The 19,497-nt window shown below is 34.6% G+C and overlaps 1 protein-coding gene across 2 annotated transcripts; it reads right to left on the bottom strand.

The window, feature by feature from the left end:
- Positions 1-9,294: 9,294 nt before the first annotated feature.
- LOC112043015 (uncharacterized) lies at positions 9,295-19,497 on the bottom strand. 2 transcript variants are annotated; one of them, XM_052881172.1, is made up of 5 exons: positions 19,342-19,496; positions 14,569-14,774; positions 12,494-12,605; positions 11,493-11,528; positions 9,295-10,080 (listed from the first exon to the last, which is right to left on the bottom strand). In XM_052881172.1, exons 1-5 carry the CDS (start codon positions 19,428-19,430, stop codon positions 10,068-10,070), a joined length of 456 nt encoding a protein of 151 aa, XP_052737132.1. In that variant the 5' UTR covers positions 19,431-19,496; the 3' UTR covers positions 9,295-10,067. The 2 variants fall into 2 exon arrangements, with proteins under 2 accessions (XP_052737132.1, XP_023934028.2); XM_024078260.2 differs by lacking the exon at positions 11,493-11,528 and having other exon boundaries at positions 19,342-19,497.

The following is a 19,497-nucleotide window of genomic DNA, read 5'->3' as shown; positions in this document are numbered from 1 at the left end:
CAAATATGTCCTTTTTGGGTTTTTTTAACAATTAACTACCTATCTGTGCGAAGAACCTTCGGAACTTATAAGACTTTACGATTAATAATGAGAGATGTTATCTATTTATTAATAAAAAAAATATGGAAAATGCTCATCGTAAAGCTTTCCGTGAATAATTGATTTATGTTGTTATTCTGCGTTAAATACTGCGAATCCAAGTGAGAACATCACCACGTCACCCAGACCTCACAAAAATCTTTTACATGTGTACGTTTCACTTCAGAACAGAAGCATTCACTGAAGATGTTTACTTTGGTTTTGTATAAATTCATATTCACTTATGAACAACATCGATTACAATCACTTACTTATATATTTGTTTACCTAGCAGATTTAGATGACGGGTTCTTCTAAAAGCTCAGGGCATACGAGCAAGGCAAATAAATTAACGAAAGAACTAAAGAGAACGATAATAATCAGCTAGGTAATCTAGTTAAGCAGTTAGGTACGAGTAGCCAATTATGGAATTTGGACTATGGTAGCTTTCTGTGGTGATATCTATCTAGACTGACGCTTATGTGCTTGGAAGATAGTTAATTGGCTGAGTGCAATCAACTGTCTTGACCAAGCACATAAGCGTGATTCTAGTTTCACATCATCACAGAAGGCCACCATAGTCCAAACTTCATAATTGGCTACCGTACTTTACCTATGCCAGGAGCAAGGGCTGACTAACTTACAGCTTTCATAAAATGACGTATGCAGGCTCTCTATCCATAATATTATCACTAGAGAAGGAGTTCTCACAATACACATACTGGACTGGTTTTAGTTCGTTTTAATTTATACACGCGATTCTTAACAGAACTTGTGACTCGTTAAAAAAAAGTATTAGATAAGTATTATTTCCTAAAATGTTTATATTAATTATTAGAAAAAGCTTACTTCGGGAACTACTAATGTAATAGACATTTTTTTTTATTTCCCTACCAGCTACCATTTCATTAGCTAGGTACCATAAATATAACATTTGAAAATACATGAGTACTCGTACATGAAAACGCCCTTTATAATAAAAGAACTTTACTTATTTGAAATTTTAAATTGAATTAAAACGACATGTTGAAATAAATTATAAAAAATGTTTTTAGACATCCTGACACGTAAATGAAGCTAGTATTCTTGCCACCATACAACGTAGGCATGATTTTAGCTGTCAAGATAAATTAGCTTAAGTAATTTTTTGTATTCTTTCTCAACAAAAAAAAACGTAAAATATTACACATTAAAACAAAGCCATATGAAACGTAATATTGATTATTATGTAACATCAAGGCCAATCCTTCGTTGTTCTTGACCGTGTTCTTTAAATTACCTACTGCAAAAATCTCTCATATTATAGGAGTAAAAATATATTTTTAAATAATGCGCAGAACAGGCATTTTCAATATTAATGTTAAGGTTAATTCACAAACCTCCTTGCTCCATATACTCGTATGAGTGGAAAGGCTTTTGCCTCCACTTTACTTTCAATGAACAAAGTTTCGCTAAAGCGTTGATTGCATTATGCTCGTAGTTCGTACGTCGCTGCGGCGGAACCCCTTTTGACATTCAATAAAACTTTTGTCCGTAAAAATTGGGTTTCGAACTAAAACAGTTTAATTCAACGGCTAAACATTGAAACTCCATTATATAGTTTTCTATTGTAAGGGGCTGCGTATTTGCATTCTTTTGAGTGCATTTGACAAGGAAATTGTGTAGGTACCGTATTGGATTTTTACAAGTTTTCATTTACGGCCATTTCCGGACGTTGTATTGGACTCATAGCTGGTTTGATGATGAAGACATGAGGTAAGGTATTTTTTTTATTTTTTTTTTACTATTATTTACAAGTTAGCCCTTGACTACAATCTCACCGCATGGTAAGTGATGATGGAAGATGGAAGTCTGAGATAGAAGCCGGCTAACTTGTTAGAAGGAGGATTAAAATCCACACCCCTCTTCGGTTTCTACACGTCATCGTACCGGAACGCTAAATCGCTTGGCTGTAAGTGAGGTAAGGTAAGGTCCAAAATAAACTAAGTTAAGATAGATAAGCCCATCGTTGTTTTGTCTGGGCAAACTCTCTGATACTTGATATTCAGAGTATGAAGATCTAGAAGGTAAACTGGTCACTTTTAGAAAGTAACAGCAGAATAATATTTTACAATACATACTTTTTTTACTATACAAAATCTAAAGTCTGCTCCAAGCATAGCTCCTACTCGTGAATACCACATGAACATTTCGTGTGTTGATAATTTGATTTGACACATCAATGTTCAATTCACTGAACAACAAGTTAAAATTTAAAAAAAATACTATGTTTAACGGCTTAACAACTAATTTAGATTATAACTTTTTTGTACATGATACAAAAAAAAGTAGTTACAAAAAAGATTTCGTAATTAAGAATAAGATCCCCGAATACAACACTTTATAAACTTGACTAATGCAATTAACTATGGGTTATACTGAGATCATTATGATACTGTCATGATTATGAATTTAAAATTATAATTGAAACCATTGAGCCGCTAAATTAATTACTGTCATAACTTATTCTATTCACGAGGTTCAAAATCGCCTATAATTAATGAAATTGGCGGAATATTAATTTCGTCAAAGTACCGTAATTTTGATTTATTCGACGATATAATTACTTACACAATTATAAAATATAGTTGTCAGCTACACGGGTGATAAAGTGTGAAATAGAGTCCAACATGGTAATATTAGCTTATTCAAATTACAAATAAATACATGTGCGTTATCCAATATACTAACTACTAAAGATAGAAAATTTATATTATTTCTAAAATCAAAATCAAAATCAAAAATCATTTATTGCAAGTAGGCTCAGTTTACAAGCACTTTTGAAACGTCAGTTGACTATTTGTTAAGATTCTACCACCGGTTCGGAAGGCAGGTTCTGCTGAGAAGAAACCAGCAAGAAGCGCAACATTTGCTCTTTTTAAAAAATCATACCGTATTATAATTTACAATTGATGATAACATTACAATTTCTTATAGTTTTACTTTTTGTGTGAAGGTGGAAGCTGATCCAATGGCCTCCAAGCGCTTTTATTTGTGAATGTAACGTCGCTTTAATTCTGTCGCACCCAAAGTAAGAATCTAACGGTAACGACGGCTTTAGAACAGATTTCACTCATCCCACTCACTCGTCCTGGCATCCCTCTAAGCCTCTCCTATGATATCGGGACATAGGGACCCTATGTCCCGATATCACATAGCCCTTAAAGAGTCACTTCGTTCTCCCACGTTCTCCAGTAAGTTAATGCTGCCGGTGCTGCGGTTTCAGCAAACACACAGGACCTCTCAAGAGCAACTAGTTTATTCAAAACTATGGACCAACTTACGTGTTGTCCAATAGTTGAGATTGTTTACAAGTCCTTAAACGTTTCTGGCAAATGGCCGCAATGACACGTAGTTCAATTATTATCTACCCAATAGCATCAAAATATGAGTATGAAACCCTAAGAAAAATATTTTAGAAATTGTAAATTGTGTTACAAGTACACAATACTGGAATACAAAGTTCTTGTCCTGTCAATATTGTATTCACTGAGATACAATGTTGTTCGAAATCCTGCCATAGATATTGGTGTTTCAAAATTTCATGCCATCCGTTAGTCGTTGAAAATACACTAGTACATAAGATGACATCAAGTTCATATAAAAAAAAGAATTACGCCATAAAAACTACTTGGTAAGAAGATAAGATGTAATCAAACAAAATCACAAAGATAGATTATTATCTTTAACAGAAAGAGAAAACAGTATGCATTCGCAATTTAGTCGCTGATATATGTCGCTCTAAGTGCACAAACCGACATTAAGTCCTAATAAAAAGATGATGGGTTAGAAAGTACTAGGTAAGAAAGATAAGACAGGTAAGAGTAATTGAATAAAAAGATACTTTCTCTGTTACAGAAGCAGTATCGTCTACAGCTTGCGTTTATTGCATATGTTGCGTCTTGAAGTGTTTGCTCCGCGCGTCTGCTATCTTCAGCTAAAAGATGCACACGATAGCCTGCCATACAGCGATCTAAGTGATGTCTAGAAAACACGCAGTAAATGGGTACAAATAGTAGTTTCAAGCTCGTGTAATACTTATCTAAAATAAAGAAATTGACAAACCAATAAAGCTAACAACGTATTTTCCTCAGACAACGTCATAAAATATCAAATAAATATTACTTTTATCTTAAAAAACAATATTTAATGCATATATTGGAGTTCTACATTCATAACATAACAATATTATTATCAGCAGTTATGTCTACAATAATATTTTATTTCATTAATTAACGAGTACATAGCTTCTAAGCCCTACAAACTCATAGACATTGACAGAAACAGAGTTTTAAAATTTTATGGCTCTCACAATTTAGTCCTTGAAAATATATGTCGCTCTAGGTGAATAAACCGACATCAAGTCATCATAAAAAGATGATGGGTTTGAAAGAAATTGGTAAGAAAGATATAAGAGTAATTGAATAAAAAGTTACATTCTCTGTAACAGAAACAGTCAGTCAGTATCGTCGTTTATTGCATTTGTTGCGTCGTGAAGTGTTTGCTCCGCGCGTCTGCTATCTTCAGCTAGCAGATGCACGCGATAGCCAACCATTACAGCGATCTGTCTGGTGGCAGGCAACGCGCGGAAAATGGGTACATATTTTTCATAAGATTCGTTTATTACTTGCAATATAAAGGAAATTGAAAAATCAGTAAAGGTTTTTTTTTCCTTTCATCAAACTGGAACTAAACTGTAGAATAACATTTGATATCAGTGTTATTATACTGCCTAAAAATAACTTGTCCACCACATTTTAGAATATTCTGCGAGTATATTAAATTTGGAATAACATCATTTAGCATTGTAAATTAACGTGTATGCAAAATAGATCAATCTATTAGAGATTACTATTTTAAAACGTGAAATTTTACAGATTAAGTGCCACCGGGGGGTTTGTATCGCCTGATTGGGCCCGAAGGCAGAAGCAGAGATGAGCGGAACGACTCTCTAAGGGCGTCTCCTCTGAGACTCGGTCCTCGGCTTAGAGGGTCGTTGGGGAAGGGTGTTTTGGCCTGAGTGTATCAATCCGGACGCCCCCGAGATCGTGAGTTAAAAAGCACACGTCTGGGTGACGTCAGATATCGGGGACCTCGTCTTCGCCGGCGAAGACGCTGTGTTGCTTATGTTTGTGTTGCCGGGGAAGCATTGTCGTTCGTAATGTCATCGTCAGGGTCGTAAAGGACGTTTTTTGGGCGTCTAGATCTACAATCAGCGTTGGTATCGGGGATGTAATATTAGATAATATTAGATGTTAATTATAATAATTGGGACCAACGGCTCATCATACTCGCCATGGCAAGGGGGTCCCCACTTTTAAGAATTTCCTAGTAAGAATAAAAATCAAATATATCTGAGTCCGATCCAGGATTCTAACCTAGGACCGTATGACGATGAGCAGTACAGACTCACCAATTGACCTACGAGACTGTTGATCATTGTGATGGCGTGTATAGCTTATATATTGCACATTTTTATTTGGCGCAAGGCATGGCAGGTAATAACTATGTTAATAGAACCTGTCGGCTTATATCATTACCATAATATTCGTCTTTTTTATATTTCTCGACGAAGTTTAGGTAAGTGTCGATGCAGTCTAACAATGGAATATGATGGGAGCGCGTGCTAACTTGGAAGACTGCAGTAATAAAAGTTTTTTTAATGTACATATGTCGTGTGCCATGCATGTGAAACATATGGTGAGAAAGTTTTTAAGTCAATGACAAAAAATCCCAAGGTCAGCATATATGGGAACCTCTTCACAGGTAGGTCTTAAGTAACAAGGTTAAATATAGTAAGTTACCTTTGAATTTCCAGCTAAAACAACATGGATTTTTAGTTTCTAAATAGGCTGAAGTCTCTTATGGAGCTAATACTTCACACGTTGTTATAATAGTGGTTAGCCTGTGGCACTTCGGATCACGAGGTCCTGGGTTCGACCACAGGGTCAGGCCATGAAGAAGGTACTGAACTTTTCTCTCATTAAAGAATTTTTCAGTAAAAATTCTCGGAGTCGGAATATTGGTGCTGTTACAATGTAGTACCTCGAAGGACTCGTAAAGACGCTCATCGCTGTCATTATCGTTATTGCTTGCAAGTTCGTTCGTTGATGACACTCCCATGATATGCAGGCGACGGGGGGAAAGGACTGCGCGGAAGGATCGGGAGTGTTACGAACGAATTTGCCAAGCTATAACATCTGATAGTTAATAATCGATATAGAGTCAAACATTGGAGCACCGTGGTGGGTCTGAGCTCTATATCCCCACTCCTATATGGCCCTGTACCGTGCTGTTATTATATATCATTCACGATTTCCTACCCAGGAGTTATCAAGGCGAGTTCTATAATAAAAAAACATACTGTTGTAAAAGGTTGGTCACATGGAAATTTTATGGTTCCTTTGACGCAACTGCTATACTAAGTAGGTAGTACTATTATGGTAATATACCCCGTATAACTGCCTCGTTTGTATTGTAATCAAAAATTAAGCATCATCAATAACTTCATAAAATCAGCTGTCAGAACCTCGTCCTATTATGGCTGTGCCGTTAACGATAAGGAAAAATCCGGAAACTACGGATTTAAGAATACCAACTGACATTCGAAGCCTTTTACGGCATTTTATTGAAACAAATTCATTCAGTAAATTTTTTGACGTCAACAGATATGTGAATTAAAAAGTCAAGGAATTATTAAAAAACAAGTCAAGCTATTGCAATAATTATAATCACATAAAGGCGTCATATGAATAAGATGACAGCAGTGAAAATACAAAAATGTTATGTTATGTTATGATTTAAATGAAGAGTATATTTTATTTCAAAGTACTCACCTACCTTTGAGTTGATACAATTTTATAAGGTTACGGTATTTCCAAGCTTTTTCTATCCCCTATAATGTTCTTAGATTTGTCAAACTAACTAACTATATTGCATTTGACCAACTAATTCGCATGCATAAGTTCAATGACCTCTCACAACAACAAGGTCTATGTGAATACCTACTCGCTTTTGCCACGACGGTCAACATTCGCACTTGAGCCATTTTACGATATACGACAAGACTTGTTTTTCATTGTACATAGTCCTTCACATTCTTGCGCAATTAATTGGTAGGCGTTATTGACTTTCAAAAAAGTGTAGTCGCTTCATAAATGTTTAAGCATAAAGATAATAATAGGTGATTAAAAAAATTAACTTCATCATTACACGGAAATGCTATGTAGGTACATGACTTAATCACGGTCCATGAAGAGTGTTTACCATTCGAAAGAGTTCTATAGAATTCCTGTTTAACGAAAAAAGTAGTATTTCTGCTCTTTGACGAACTTTGCTCAGCAGTCCGGGAAAAATATGAACAATGTTTGAATTAACAATAAATGATTCAGAACATATTTAAAAAAAAACAATTATTTTTTAATTATAAAATTCTATAAATGATCGTTAAAAATTAAAATTAGAAAACTATGAAGAATGATCTTGAGTCAAAAACAGTATACACACAGTAACTGTAACATTTTTAACTGGCTACATTAAAGGCATAGTTTTAATCATAAACAGTAAAAAATACAATAAAATTCGACAACAGTCACTTGATAAGAATATGAAAAATCGATTGAAATTCCATTTTTTTTCGATATTTTTAGAGCGACTGCTATGAAACAGAAATAATTGAATAAAACTATTTTGTTATTTTAATTAAATTGTTAAAATATGCTTATTATGTTTGGACAGCCTGGGGCAAATTTTAATAATGTCCTTTGGTTTATGTTTACAAAATATATAGATTGTCAAATTATAATGTTTAAGTAGATTTGACTAACAATTAAAGGTTTTTCTCAGAAGAAATTCTATGCAAATTATTTACTTCATGAAGTTAATGTAAAACGTAGTTAATGACAATATAGAGTTAGTTGACTGCGTTGACTTTCTCCTGCGAAAGACACTGAACTAGCAAAGCATCGTGATTCGGTAAACTTTATTGCATTAATATTTTAATTTGCAATTAATATTTTAAGGGTTAATCATGGATTAAGGTACCTTACACACGAACTACTATTTGGCATGTCAAACAATAGGATAGAAGAACATTGATCCTCCCTCGTTGAAGTGAGCACCTATACGCCTATACCTTCAGTGCACGATACCCCTCTTTGTGTTTACGACAGGGTAAACACCGCAGTCACAGTTCGTAAAACCCTTAAGGGTTCGCATAAGTTTTACAACCATAAGATGGTGCTTGCGGTTCCCCGCGAGTGTCTGAGGGCGCTCAGCTTTTATGCCCTTGGCACGTGTCTGTAAAGTAATTTTATCTTTGTTGAGAAGTATCAAGTATTGTTGCTGGTCCAAGAAATAATTTGAATTTTTCCCATTTTTTACCTACTTGCCCTGTTATGTATGTTCAGGTCAAATATTAGAAGCTAAATCTGATACTGATATTGGACTGATCTACTTTAACTAGTAATTACAGTTACATGGATATTTCTTTTCTTTCACATCATCACTTATTTCCTTTTGCTCTCCTTTTCTGTCCGTCCATTTGCATTATGGAAATAATTCATTAGTTATTACATAATAATAATAATGAACTACGAGAATTAACACAAACACTCGACAATTTTTATAATAACTATTTTAAATGTTTGAAGTCTTCAAACAAATAAATATTATCAAAATCATACTCCTGGGCAGGTTATAGTATACTTTTCATCACGCTACGATCAATAGGAGCAGAGCAGTGAAGGAAAATGTTGGGAAAACGGGAGAAGTTATTCTTTTTTTAGCGTTTAGCGATACTACTGTAAGGGCAGGACTAAAGAGGTCTAAGAGGGCGGACGATGTCGCGGGCGCCCGCTAGTCAATCATAATACACTTATAGCCAATTGTTGTGGAAAGTAAATATTGTATTTTCATTATTTATGTTTTGTGACGTGAAAAATTTATACTGTTTACTAAGTAAAATTTATATTGTTTATTAAGTATACCTAATACGAATCATCACTCGAGATATCGGTGTTTTTTTTTTTTTATAGTTTATATAGCAAATTATTTCGTTATTGCATGTGGAAGGAATGAAGTTAGTTTATTAGACATTTTACAATAGACAGACAGTTTTCAATAATTAGTTATAGATGGTTTTTATTATTGGTAGGTAGTTGTAATAAAAAGAAAAAGAATGTAAAAACACATTTTTAATACAAATTAAAACAGAACAATACTTATAATCCTAGAAGATTTGTTATAAATGTTATAACAAACTCATACTCTACATTTTGTAGATGTATTTACATTAACCAAGACTTTCTCTGAAAGAATTACATGAACAGTGAACAAAGGCAGACTTGAAATTTGCTTCTTTCCCAAAATAACTTTTATTTACATTTTCCCACATCAAACTGTAATAATGGAAAATGACAACGGAATTAGGCACTTAGTAGTTTGATCCAAAATTAACATTTCAATTATTTCATAATCCTTCACTATTTAGTTACATTACATATCCAAACGGCTTTAAAATTTAAATGATCAAAAATTTTACATTAATACAATGTGCACTTCAAATTTCTTTTGTTTCTTGACAGAATACTCAAAAGCCATCTTAAATATTAAGAGAGTATCTTATCGTATGTATACAAAAACAATGTCAAATATAATTTAAGGTCCCCTTAACTTTTAAGATGCTTTTCAGCCTTCGAGGGTCACTGCCTTTGTTTGTTTGTATGGTCGGTCATGCCTGTATATGGCAAATGGCATTTAAATTTTAATTCAATAATTTTTTACATGTCTTGCTTTACCTTTTCGAGAACAATACATCTGACGCAGAGTTTATAGATTATCCATTGGTTTTAGCTTTGATTTAACTATCCTAAATTACTTAGTACTATAATCTAAAGCTTCTTCTTTGATTTCTTACGGCACATGATGCTTTAACAGAAATCCCAAGCAGCTTAGCCGGACCAACTGAAAAATAATAAATGATTATAATAAAATTAGCAATTATAAACAATAAAAGAAATTTTGACAACCTGCGTGACGCAGTGGTATGCGTGGTGGATTTAAAAGACAAAGGTCCTGGGTTCCCCGGCTGGGCCGATTGATGTTTTATTGGTCCAGGTCTGGCTGGTGGGAGGCTTTGCCGTGGCTAGTTACCAGCCTACCGGAAGCGTTAAATAAATAAATAAATCAGATTGTAGTCAAGGGCTAACTTGTAGAGGAAAAAGAAATCCAAAACAAATTATCAATTGCGCGCTTAATACATTACTTTGGATTAATACGAGTAGGTACATGATCCAAGGTATTTCCTTAAATTCGAAATTTCTCCGAAATTTATTTAGTAGCGTGAAGGAGTAACAAATACTCACTCAAATACAAACAATTTTTTACTATATCTGGAGGTTAAAGGAGCAGTTTAAAGTTTAAAATTTGAAAAATCATTAAAATTAGGTACAGCATTCAAAAAACACATTACAGCCTTTATGGAAATTGGTTAAATAATGTCAGAAAGTTTATTTAGTTTTTGATTGAACAATAAAATACTATTGTTTAAATTAACAAAGTATCTGTGTATATTGTTATAAACCTGTTCCACTAAGCTCTTGAACTTTGTTGACATACCTTTTCGATTTGTTGGTTGCTTTAAGGCTAAATGAAACAAGTCAGGTGAAGGCTAGACAAGTGAGACCGCTTCGAACTACTAAGTAAATAAGTTAGTTTGCTAATTTTGCGTCATAGTGAGTGATCGTGTGTCCATGAGTCAATTGAGTATGGTTATGTAATATGATCACAGTTTAGGAATACTAATTATTAAATCACATTAAAATTATGTTGACAATTTCGACAACCAGTTCGTGAAGAATGCGGATTCCCATGCTTTTAATCACGCAAGATATCTCTGAATTTAATATAAATTCTCCATGGAAAATTCATTGTTTATAAATTATAACATTTTATGTATAATCCAAAACTTGTTTATTTTTAAACATTTATTTCTTGTTTGCAAATTATTATTGAAACAATAATGTCATGTATTGTTTCATTATTTTTCTTTTCCATGCTCTTATTAATTTAAACTATTTATTTATTTATATTTTATAGTCATCATATATCATCATCATCATCATAATCAGCCGATGGGCGTTCACTGCTGGACATAGGCCTCTTGTATGGACCAACCAGCACAAAGGTCTTAAGACGCCAGTCCTTAAATAGTAAATAATAGGCAGATATTATAAGGATTATAAATTAGATGGTTGGTGAAACAAGAACAAAGATGAAGATAGTGTTGCAGACATTAAAGTAATGATGTAATATATAAGTTGTTAAAGAAAATTGTGAGGCGCAAAAAATAACACATACTTATAATAGAAACTCACCTATGAACTTCGACGTATTTAGATGGCGCGTGATGACTGCAATAATGGTAAAAGCAAATGAATAAAAGCATGATATAAATTATAAAACGCACAAATATAAATAAATAATATCAGCATGTATATACGTAATAATAAAAAAAATAAACATAACTTTATAAATATCTTCAATGATAAAATAAAAAATAACGACATAGTTAATAAATAATGAATACTGGTAGTGGTTAAAATTCGATTTGATTCAAAATCCAATCGCAAGTTTCATCGTTAATTAAGTAAAAAAGAATGACATTTGATAAATAATTTGAACTAAATATAGATTGATGGCATGAATTAACGAGCATAGAATTAATTTTATATTATGTGAACAGATGCAAGCTGCTCTGGATGGAACTTGATAGAAACATTGTTTACTAGGCCAAGGCCTACGAGTATGCAATAGATATAGACTCAAAGATGACATCAAAAAGATGTGACGCCACTACATTCGGTAGGCAATATTTTGTTACCCTAATTTGCTTTATGCTCAATGACCATGACAATTTATTGTATCTATTAATTATCGTAGGAGGTCAATATTATTATCTATCCTTTACTTAAGGATCTAGTCAGCCTCCTTATAGGCGAGGGTATTTGGAGTTTAAGGCCACCACGCTGCAGTGTAGCTTGATGGGCTTAAGGTTATAATGTTTTGACTCCTTAACAATCATTGTCAGCTGGTTACGAGTATAAATGACTAAGACCGACGGCACGAGCTCACCGAGGCACGAGGGTAAAAAACCTTCGCAACTCTGGGCGTGATCTTGAAAATTTTGGGAAGTAACAAATGCTCAATATTTCATAGCCAAAGCCAGGACACATGGACCAGCGAGTATGCCAATGGACTGGACCAACAAGATATGTAATTGTTATTTATGGTATTAGTAGTTTATTAGTTTTATGAATGTGCTGAATGTGGTGTAACTTATAGATAATATGTTAATAGTTGTTAGTAAAGCCTTTACCGAGCGGATTGTACTGTGATCTTAGTTGGTACTGACTGGTGTTTCTTCAGGGCTAACGCTCCGACAACCCCGGCACCAACGCCAACCTTCGCTGCTTTCAAACCTAAAGCACCTGAAATCAATACAAATGAGTATAATTTATAGCTACGTCATATTTTTTTTATAATCCGACCAATATGCCTATTCCCCTGCAACTACTCGGAAAAGATTGTGTTAGGAGTAGGTACGACAAAAGGGTACGTCCAGTGGGCAGGGATCAAACCATGGCATCTTAGTGACGTGTCCTTTTCGTTAAGCTTTAACCTATCTTAGCGGCGCACTACAGGACAAGGTCTTCCTCCTATGGTATTAGAATATGGAGCTTAAACTCATCATGCCGCTCTCATGAGGCTTGGCGGGCTTAGACAACTATTAAATGACAATAATAATGACCGGGTAGGCTTAAAGCAACCTACTCTCCGATGTGGTGGAGGGTGTAAACGCCAGCAACTGCTCAATTCCAGGTTGAAGTTTTTTCTAGATTTTTTTCGTATTCAGAAGAGGAAATGCTTAACTGAGTTAGGTAGTAACAGACTTTTGTCGACTAAAACTCCTCCTGTGACCCTGTTGTCTTTTACGGCCGTTTTCAATTACCTATCTATCCGCCATTTCGCTTACTAAAGTTAAGAAAATCTGTCTTTCTGATCTGCTTTTCAATAACCTACTGACACCTGACCTGAACCCGGTGGTAGAATTGTGCAAACCAAGAGGGCGCCGCGATACGCATAATAACAAAAGCGATGTCGTGAGTGTGGTTTGCCTAAACAGCCAAAAACGCGAGGTCGTTGAAAAAAGAAAAAGAACAAGAAAGAGGGTAGATCGATTTTGCCCCTAACAGCTGACTTCACTTCTCATCTCGCAATTTCAGTCCCGCCGTGACCACGATCCATGCAATTGGGTCGAAATATCGACAATAAAAATCTCGTCGTTTTATCGTGGTATGTACCCGTTTAAATATCATTCATAACCTACTGACAGATAGTTTGACTATGTAAAGATAGTTTGACTGTTACTGATAATCGAGGATAGCTATCTATCCGTAATCTTGGGTAGGTTATTGAAAACGGCAGTTACCCTACACGGCAAACATTGTCTTTTTCCATTTCTCTTTCCTTTTCTTTAAGATTTTTTACTGAAAATTTCTTGAAGGAAGGAATATCTACATAGCCCGACAAAAGATATAACCAGGCCCTCGTCATCCGAAGCTGCATAACCTAACTACTGGACCAATGAGGCAGTTCTAGCTGTGTGGCTTACCTAAATATGTAAATACATATTTGAGGATCCATTTTAATTACATTTAGCAATGAAGAGATTTTTTATTTAAAAAACTGTAGACCAACTTTGTTGTTCCGCTATTCAAGGGGAATTTGTCGTCTTGCCAATATAAAATAGATTCTATTTAAGAAGTGGGAAAGTAAAATTTCGCTTGTGTCCACCTAGGAAATCGTTACGAACTCTCACAACTTGCTCTTAGGGGAGTAGTAATCATAATGGAGGTCTTAGATAAGTTTATATTTTTAATAAAAAACGCAACCGTTTGAAAAAGGGAGCTTTATTTAAATATGGCAACTATTTTTAGAGGTCTTTATCTATTTCTCACTATTGTTGGGTTAGTATTTCTTAAATCCGCCATATGTGATATGCGCGGACAAACAAAAGAACGTCGAGCGGTTGGAGTCATCACTGAGGGGTGGTGGTTCGATCCCCGCCCAGTGGGTCTATTGTCGTACCCACTTCTAGCACAGTATCTCCCGACTAGTTGGAGGGGAATAAGAATATTAGTCATATTATAAAAGATAAGCGAATATTTTTTTTATAAAAATAAAAAGATATATAAAAAAACATACTTATGAAATTTGGCAAAACCTATATGATTACTGACTAGTTAAAACAAATTAACTAGACTAGTGACTAGTTTTAACTAGTTAGTTTTTTATATAAAAGGCAATTCTAACAACATTATGTACGAATACATACGGATCGAATCGACAACCTACTTTTATTGATGAAGTTGGTCAAAAATAAAGTCTTACCAAGGAGAAGTTTCTTCTTAAGTAGCAGCAGACCCCTCTTCGTTCGTGCGCTCCTCTCATGCTCTGGTGTGTCGATCAGTGACTCGTGAACATCCTGAACATTTTGAACTTCCTCCGCGGGGTAAGTGTCGTAATGCACGCTCGCTGCGACTGCAGCCACGAGACAAGCCAAAACGATGATGGTGGAAGACTGCATTTTCGGATTCCTGCAATGAAAAGCAAGTGGTTTTAAGAAAGGAGATGTCCGAAATTGGGCCCACTTTTCAGAACGATACAGAAATGACAAAGATAATAAAAATCTTGTATATTTTACTAGATTACTCAATTACAATTTTGGACGAAATAATATTCGCCAACAAGGAAAATAAGCTGATTTCATTATATTCACACCGATCCAGCTCTATAAATGCATATCGTAGTATTGACTTTTTTATGGACTTTTTACTCCCACACTACAAAAAAATAAAATAAATAGTAATAATTTAAATCTTGTTTGGTTTTTGTACGCAAACCTGTGCCTTTGTACTTTCACAGTGTTACCCTGATCCCCTCCCCTCACCCCCCCGTCGCCCTCATATCATGGGAGAAAAAGAAGTGAATAGTTGATGTTAAAGAGTTAATCTACACATAGCTTAAAAAATTTGTCTAAGACCAGAAGTCCAGAAGTTTCTACACATGACCGCCAAACATGAGTTGGAAGAACCACCCGGAAAGGGAAAAAGGGGGTATTGGTTATTTTTATTCTTTAAAAAAATGTAAAACATATCAAATATGGTTGAGAGCCGTAATACCTCAGTGGATATGACCTCTACCTCTCTACCTTCCGGGGGGTGTGGGTTCGAATCCGGTCCGGGGCATGCACCTCCAACTTTTCAGTTATGTGCATTTTAAAAAATTAAATATCACGTGTCTCAAACGGTGAAGGTAAACTTCGTAAGGAAACCTGCATACCAGAGAATTTTCTTAATTATCTGCGTGTGTGAAGTCTGCCAATCCGCATTGGGCCAGCGTGGTGGACTATTGACCTAACTCTCATTCTGACAGGAGGAGAAGGAGAGGAGGGTTGATAATGATGAATGAAAGCATATCAAACATAATTTAACAATTTAGGAAACATTAATCAATAAAGAATGAGATGAAGCGTGAATGAATGAATACATTTCGCAAACGCCAATTTCCGCTTTACGTATTATTTCGTCGGACCATTTTTTCTGTTGACTGTGTCGGACAAATCTATTTCAGAGGCGTAAATTCAATATTCGTAACAGAAATCAGTACCTAATGTTAAAAAGATTCAAATCTGGAAAATGTACGGAATACGAAATATTCTGAACGTGAGGCAAACGTTAAGGATGATTTAATATAGGGCATACTCGCTGGGAAAATATATAATATTCTACATAACTTACAGGGTAGTGATTTTGAATTTTCATGCAGGCTCTAACTTGGACTTATTATTATTATTTTAGTATTATAAACGAAAAAATTATAAGAACACTATGGTGAGTATAGAGCTGCAGCTAGATTTTGAAAAATTTCTGAACGGTATATATATCACCATAAGACGAGTCAATAAGACTAGTAGTCTCTAGGTTAACAGGCACAGTAATACACTGATTGTACCAGTAGTACGAGTTTGAAGACACGGACACACTAAATAATCAAAAGTCCAGTCATAATAAGATTATTAAAAAAAATATTCAAATAGGTTCAGGCGTTTTCGAGTAATCGCGCAACAAACATACAAAAAACATACAATCGAAATGAGAGTCTCCTTTTTTTTAAGTCGGTTAAAAACGACAATCTCTCTGTCTGTTACTTTTTCACGGCTAAACCTAAACTTGAATCACAGATGCTTGAACTGTACCAAAATTCATCTGGGTCATTCATACTGTTACTATCGCGTTATTGTAAACGCGAATTTATATGGAATTGAAACAGTTGTGCAGTAGTGCCAATAGATGGCGCTTTTTCAATTCCTTAGAAATTCGCGTTTACGTCAACGCAATTTTCACGGTATCAAATTGCCACTAGGTTAAGGTATATCTATGGAACATTGGAGCAAAACATAGGCTAACGGTTCTATCGTTCGTGTTACTTTAATAGAAACTACTTTTCTTGGATTAAAAATGGAATTATTTTTTCTTGTTTACAGTAAATTAACCTTAACGGAGTTTTTTGATTTGGTGTGTAGTATACCTAACATCAGAGTTCAGTAATTTTAGTACTCTACACACGATTATAAACGTACCACTTGTATAAGAGTCGATTCGATTACTTAACGCTATATACGAATACGAGTGTTACGACTTGAAACATTTAAATGAGCATAATTTTACGCCGTATTTGTTTTCCTTTATTAATAAAAAACGACTTCACGATCACAGATGATCAAATTTCATTTTAAGGCATCTGCCACAATACGAAATACGTTCTATTTCGTTATTTCTATTTACATAAATTCCTATAACATTTATAACATTGAACAACTACTAAGTTCTATGTCAATACGCTTCGACCTTCGAATGTTATTGACATCTTTAAAGAAACTACTGTCAGTATTTCACCACTTTTCGGCCGCTCTTGACTTCGTCAGCGACCAGCGTAAGATATGGTTTTTTTTTTCAAATAAGTAAGCTAAGCTTCTACCACTGAACAATACAATTGAAGTATTGTCGGCCGAGTAATTTTGGAAATTAGATTGTGGTAAAATTATCTATGTCGTAAGCCAGGTTATAAACTATATCTGTACTAAATTTCACCTAGATCTAATCAGAATTATTTTTTTTATAAATATTGTTATAACATAGTTATAATATGCTAAAAAACCTAATCCAAAATATGAAGGTGTAAATGAAGCCGTGTGTAAAACCATTAGCACTAAACTAATAGGTAGACATAACAATTTAAATCCATTAGATTCAAGGCTCCCTTATTAGGTATCCTACCTATGCCTAATTACTTGCATAATTAACATAACAGAAGAACCAAACAGATGTCGTGTCAACACTTTTTGTACCTTGTATATTCATTGTATGAGCCTGCAACTATAGCTAAAAAGGTTACAATCAATCAGATTAGAGATTCTGATTATGCTTGTAGGTACAAGGCTAGCCGCCCAATTACATGCAGTGACTATCAATACAACTACTTTAATTTGGTCGTTTTTACATTTTGTTTGATCGAAACATTTCCCGTTGAAATTTATTTAAACCCGTTACAATTTTAACGGCACAATTTTTATGTATTGAGTACATATGAGCTTGTACATTCTAGCCATATAAATTGTTTACAGACTACCACAATAGCCGCATGAAGCGAAGCGCAACCCAACTTTCACCTATTTAAAATGCGAATGACAAAGTTATTCAAAATGAGCACAGGTCGATATCAAACTTTGAACTAAAGTTTTAACAAGTACTGATTGTTCCTTAACTGCAATTATAAAGATGAACTATCGTGAACACAGAATAGATATATAATGCACTATTTAATTTCAAAGTACAAAATTCAAAGTTAATGTCACAATTTAATTTCTTTGATGAATCGATACAGCTGCGTTTAAAATACTTTTTGGAAATGTCATAACTTTTTTATGATTGTGAATTTGTTATAGGCTTAAATGTCCTGCAGCATCGGTGGAGGATTTGTATATAAATCAACCAAAATCGAGCCCCAAGAGGAAAAGAACGTGGAGGGACTGACGTTTCAACATAAAGGGACGTTGGACCGTTGGAGATTGGGAACTGAGAGATGTCAATTTTGACCGTGAGAGTAATTTACTTGGCGTGATATTGGGAACCAAAGTCTTCTTATGCGGTTCCCACGGCAGTGTGCACAAAATTTTTTATATTTCTATCATTACGGTTTTGATTTGGCAGTGGAAATTGAAATCTTTCCCAAGCGACATTCTATATAGAGCGGAAGCAGCTCTATACGTCCGCCGCAAGGAAGCGTTCGAGGGAAAATTGAGACATTTCTATTTGCTTTTCCGTTCAACATCTCTTTGACGAGCCGGTCGCGGTTGGCACGAAGAAAACATTTACTTCTGTCTGAAAATATCTCCCGAATACAGATCTATTGCAGCCTCTACGTGCTCAGGGTATTCATTTAATTTCACACCGCAGAGCATGAAAATAGAAGGATGTTAAGAACAGTTGCCAAGTGGACTGAACATCTGAGCGTGTTTATTGACCCATGATTATAAACGTAGAATTGTTTTTTTTATTTACAACGTATTTTAAGTGGCAACCTTTAGCAATTCTAGCCTAATCAAACTAAAGTTCAACCAATTAAAAAAAAATATTAATTTAAGAAGGTTGCTAGCAATCATACGCTATTGTATATAGACAACAATAGGCATTTGATTTGTAAAAAGTTTAACTAAGTATATAAAATTAGCATTTGTTTAAAATTTATCTACTATTATTAAAGTTACAAGATATTTCAATCAAGAAGAAGGTAGAGCTTTTATGCGTTCTTCACTTAAGTTAAATAAATTATTATGATGTTTAACCTAATAGAGTTTATATAAATTTATAAACCATACCGTGCGTAATACGGTTTATGTATTGTCAACCGATTGATTGGTCTCAATCAAGTATTTTATAACACTAAGACTGTATATTAAAGAAGCTACATCTAGTCAAGAAAAACCTAAAAACCATCCAGTTACAAAAACTCAAGGGATTTTAAGAATTGGAATAATTTCGTACGCAACACCACAACACAATTTGAAGTCCCAGTTTGACTACTAAGCGTAACATGCTGTACCTTGGTAGCTTTGTTTGAACACAACACAGCACTGCAGCGGATACCAACTCACAGATGACAATGAGGAGCCATCCAATTCTTTTATACATTGCAAATGTATTAGCTGGTGGTAGGGCAGGCGGGCGATGCACGCGAGCCGCACCACACGAAACGCAT

This window comes from Bicyclus anynana, chromosome 1 (assembly GCF_947172395.1).
Source record: "Bicyclus anynana chromosome 1, ilBicAnyn1.1, whole genome shotgun sequence".
NCBI classification, from domain to species: Eukaryota; Metazoa; Arthropoda; class Insecta; order Lepidoptera; family Nymphalidae; genus Bicyclus; species Bicyclus anynana.
Note: the sequence above shows the minus strand (reverse complement) of the source record. Positions and strands in the feature narration are given on the sequence as shown.

Coding starts and splice junctions, on each gene's coding strand:
- LOC112043015 (XM_052881172.1), bottom strand. CDS start 19,430: ATGTATAAAAGAATTGGATGGCTCCTCATTGTCATCTGTGAGTTGGTA. Junction 14,775..19,341: donor GTTCAAACAAAGCTACCAAG/GTACAGCATGTT, acceptor TTTTCATTGCAG/GAATCCGAAAATGCAGTCTT. Junction 11,529..12,493: donor ATCACAGTACAATCCGCTCG/GTAAAGGCTTTA, acceptor CCATTATTGCAG/TCATCACGCGCCATCTAAAT.